General features: G+C 33.4%; 1 protein-coding gene across 1 annotated transcript; it reads right to left on the bottom strand.

Moving 5' to 3' along the window:
- Positions 1 to 647: 647 nt before the first annotated feature.
- On the bottom strand, positions 648 to 2,417 carry LOC119676191 (probable serine/threonine-protein kinase DDB_G0282963). Its single transcript, XM_038087424.1, has 2 exons — positions 1,735 to 2,417; positions 648 to 1,620 (listed from the first exon to the last, which is right to left on the bottom strand). Exons 1-2 carry the CDS (start codon positions 2,415 to 2,417, stop codon positions 648 to 650), a joined length of 1,656 nt encoding a protein of 551 aa, XP_037943352.1.
- Between the last annotated feature and the right edge of the window lie 2,214 nt (positions 2,418 to 4,631).

Raw genomic sequence — 4,631 nt, forward strand, 5'->3', positions numbered from 1 at the left:
AATAAAATATAGATTTTTGATAGATTTTGTACTTATGAAGGAAGTATAATATATACATCGCTTCTATAACTATGGCAAATGATATATTCTTAGCTGCATTATGTACATTCACTCACAATATAACAAAGGTGTAGATAAGGCAAAGTCATTATAACGTTTAATAAGGTGACCAATATAAGTCTTTCTTGGGGCCATGTTATGCAGAGTGTCTCGGGCACGGCATGAGTACAATTGGTGTTGTTTTCAATGCAAATTTTAAATTTGAGAATGAGAGAAAAAACAATATGGCCGAAATAATAAGGCAAAATAGTGTTGCTTAGTAATATATTTCAAAATTTGCGCATTTTAGGAGCAAATTACTACAATTCTAATACGTTTTGGAGAAAAAATGGCAGTAGGCAATACAGCTTTTTATTTTTTTTTATAAATCGCTAATGATATAATTATAACACCTTTCGATTTTAAAGAAACGCGTAAGTTCTGTTAAGTACTGTTAACAATTATTATAAGATAATATAATAATCAATTAACATTATTACATTATTACAATTTAATGATTTATTATTGTACCATAAACGATACATAAAGGTGCTCTCTTTTCAACAGTTTGTAGTCTACCTGACATAGGAATAAGTGCCAATAGTAGCTTACAATATAGATTCAAACATATGTTTAAGCAACTTACCATTTCCGGCAACAATTGCTGCAATGCGTTCTTTGACAGATCTTTTCGGCTCATAGGCAACATCATTATTGTTGTCGTTGATACCGTTTGTGTTGCTGTTATTGTGCAACATATTATCAAAAATTTCTGTTTGTTGCAACATTGTGCTCGGTCGTTCAGTATTTGTTGCAACTGCTGTTGCAATTGTTGTTGTTGCTGGTATTGCAGTCTCTTGAAGAGGACTTCTTTTTACCATTGTTGTTTTGATCACAGTTGTTCGAGAAGGCGTTAAATGATGTGGAAAATTAGGTGATGTTGGTGTTGTTGGCAGAGATGTTGATACTGTCGATGTTGTTGGAGTAGTTGCTGTTATTGTTGCCGTTGTTGTCAACCCACACTCACTACGTTTACGATGTGCTACATTCGTTGTCGTAATTGTCATTTTATGCTGCGTCGTATCGTCAATTTTAGCTTTGTTGCTATCGCTATTGCTGCTGCTGTTGCTGTTACTGTTGCTATTGCAGTTGCAGTTACTGCTGCAATTGTTTTCGAAAATACCGTTGCTATTCGTTTTGTGATAAGTTTTAAGCGTTTTTATTTGACAATAATTACAGCAACTTTTATTAAAACAATTGTTATGTTCTGTTGTTGCAGCTCTTGTTGCTATTGTTTTGGTTGAGCTGCTAATACAATTACTGCAATTTCCGTTGCAGTTGCTTATATTATTTTCCTTATTATTAACTCTAAATTCACTATTGCTTAGTCTTTGGATTTGTTGATTGCTATGATCGTTACGATATTCGCTTTGATTGTCGTTTTTGTTGCCCTTGTCACCGTTAATTTGATTGTGTTGCTGTTGATAATGTTGCTGATCTTGCTGTGGTAGTCGTTCACTTTTTGTTAATCTCGCTTCGGTTGCGGCATCAGTGGTTGCAGCAACAAAGTCGTCATTAACACTTTGGTTTGGTATTGTGACAGAGCAATTTTTTTCAAAATTTTTCGTTGAATTTATTGTTGCTGCAATTTTATTTGCAATCTGCAATTTTTCTTGATTTACTTCTGTTATGCACTGTTCGTCATTAAAGCAGCTACAACTGTTGCAATTGTCAATCTGTTTCAGATAATGACAATTTTTGTCATGCCGCCATTGTGAACTTGCGTCGCTATCCTGCCTTTGCTGATGCTGCAACTGCAATTGTTGTTCTGTTTGTTGGTGCGGTTGAATTCCAATGCCGTTCATTACATTCACAACATAGTTTTCAGTATCACTGGGGATATCAATGATATCATCATAGTCACTGTAACTTTCTTCGTAATTTGCTATTGTCGTTGGAGTTGTATTTGTAGTTGTTGCTGTTGTTGTTGGTGTTAGTGGAGCTTGGATTGTTGGTGCAGCTGTAGCTGTTAGATCTGAATCGTTGTAGGTTGCAAAGGTGTCACCAATTCTTTTGTATTTAACTGTTGGTCTTTTGTTGTTTGAGATAGCGCTTGAGGATATAGGTGTTTGGTTGTTGTTGCTTTTGTAATTTTCATGGGAAACATCATCAATATAATTAAAATCGTTATCGATAAAAATATTTCTAGCATGCAGTGTAGACTTTTTTGGCTGTTTTAGATTATAACGCCTGCGATTGGGACAACAACAAAATTTTGTAGCCTTTGGCGAAGTTGGTGATATAGGAGGAAGTATTGTTGGTATTGTTGCAGCGTCAGACCATTTCTCTAGTAATGTTAAATCACGAGCATTTGACATTGTCGTATAGCCATGGAGAATGATTCTAAAATAAAAAAATAAATATTATATGTGATTACAATTTTTTTAGGTAATTGAGTAAAAATTAAGTTCTTAGTATAAAGCTAAAGCTCAACGAGTAGTTAACAACATGCATAAGCTTTTAACATGCTTTTCGGTAGCATGTAAATGCTTCGACAGCATTCTTTCTGCATAGGAAAGTGTCAACATGGATTTTGCTTCAACAGAAAAATTACAAATTAATAAAATTTTTCACCACTTTTCAACAGGAGTGGACAACTTTTCACCATAGCAAATGTAATGGAAAGCTTTGTATTTGTGGTAGTGGAAAAAAGTTTCCGGATTTGAAATGAAAGCAAATTTGTTGCGCATGTCAGGTGGTGCAGCATATCAGCGCCATCTGAGTGTCAGGCCAGTGACATAAAAAGCAATTCAGAAGTTAGTTTTGCTAGTTAGTTAAACAGGAAACTGGGCTGAAATTTTTTTGTATATAATCTTATAGATGTGAACTAAAAACAGTTCGCAATAAATTAAAAACAAAAACAGGAATTTTGCCGACATTGAAAAATATTTCAATAAAAAACTTCGATTCGTGATGTAGTGCTTGAAAAACTATTCAATAGCGGCCTAATTTATTTAATTGCAATTCGAAATAACTGAAGAAAAAGTGGAGATACCAAATACAAACGTTTGTAGGAAGAAAAGTTCATTTAAATAATTATTTATAAGGTTTGAAAAGAAGAATTCCAATAAAAAGAGCTGCAAACTAGTAAATATATATATATATAAATATTAATTAAATTTTAAATGAATATTTCCAGCTCCTCACTCAATAACAACTGAAAAAATTAGACTAGGTATACAACATTTAACAGATAATAAAGCACACCGGATGGATGCAAATATTTCTAAATTGATTTGTAAAAATTATCTGAAATTGTTCAGGCAGGCTTTTAAATATATCTATGGTACAAGACAGCCCATATGAGATTGCCTAAAATCTGTTTTCAGAATATTACGAAAGAAATCTTAAATCAAATCGTGCAATCATAATGATTGATTAGTCTGATGAACAATTCGCTTTAATTTTTTTTTAAATAATTGACAACTAAATACATAAAAAGTTTGAGCAGTTTATGGGGTGCCATAATTTGGCTTCGAAACTGTGCAGATATATACCTATAAGGACATCTTATTACCAATAGTACCAAAAGTTTTTCGTGTTCTTGCAAAAGTGGTAGAAATACATATATAATCCTTATTACAAACAAATCGTAGAGATTGGAGTAAATAATGATTATACAATTAAAATCAAGGTTTTGGAGGGAGTCAGATATGAGTGTGTGAAACGATGGGAAACATGCCCAAATTTAAATATCTTAGATATATAAAAGAGAGAGTGTGAGTGAGAGAGAGGAGGTTAGGAAGAGAGGAAGAGAGTGAGTAAAAGAGAAGAGGATAGGAAGAGAGCGAGAGAGAGAGAGAGAGAGGGGGGGATAGAGAGTGAAAGAAAAAGAGAGAGTGGGACAGAGAGAGTGAGAGAGAGCATGAGCAATAATCATGCACAAGAAATCATAATCCAAGGATATCAATCCTGTTCTCGTAAATGCTGGGTAGCAACAGATGACATGTTCTGAGTTGTTGACATTCTCAAGACATGATTCTTATGTTGGATCTGTGTTGATACTCACAGTAGCCATCTAGTGTCCCCCTGTATTATGCCACGGTATGACTTTGATCAGTATTCTGGAGTCCTTTCTGTTTAATTGTATAAAAAATTTTACCAGCCTATTGCCAGGTTGTTTTAAAAAGCGCTTTGTGCTGCTTTTTATTTTAGACTACTTTCTTTTGTGAAAAAAAGAATTGTTCCAACGAAAAAATACTGTCGAGTTAAGTTGACAACTGGTTCTGGCTCTGTACGTGTTCTAGAAGAGCCATATATAGTTTAGTTATTAGCCAATTCATGAGCTAGGACGCCACAGCGACTAGAAATCCATAGACGTAGTTTGTCAAATTTTTTTTACTATATCCTTAATTTTATCTAACATTCATCGATTATCTTTAAAGATCTCGAAGTGTTTACGGTAGACGGTTTACCTTATGTTTTATATTTCTGATTAAATATTATTCTTGAACTTAATAAAAGTGTAATATGTACTCAAATTAATAAAGAAACAATTAAAAACTACTTATTAATTTCCGAGAAACAATTTT

Source organism: Teleopsis dalmanni, chromosome 2 (genome assembly GCF_002237135.1).
Source record: "Teleopsis dalmanni isolate 2A chromosome 2, ASM223713v2, whole genome shotgun sequence".
In the NCBI taxonomy this organism is placed as follows: Eukaryota; Metazoa; Arthropoda; class Insecta; order Diptera; family Diopsidae; genus Teleopsis; species Teleopsis dalmanni.

Excerpts from the sequence above, each read along its gene's own strand:
- LOC119676191 (XM_038087424.1), bottom strand. The coding sequence starts at position 2,417 with ATGTCAAATGCTCGTGATTTAACATTACTAGAGAAATGGTCTGACGCT. Across the intron at positions 1,621-1,734 it reads AGCTGCTTTAATGACGAACA|TGTTAATGACGACTTTGTTG; the intron begins GTGCATAACAGA and ends ACCAAACCAAAG.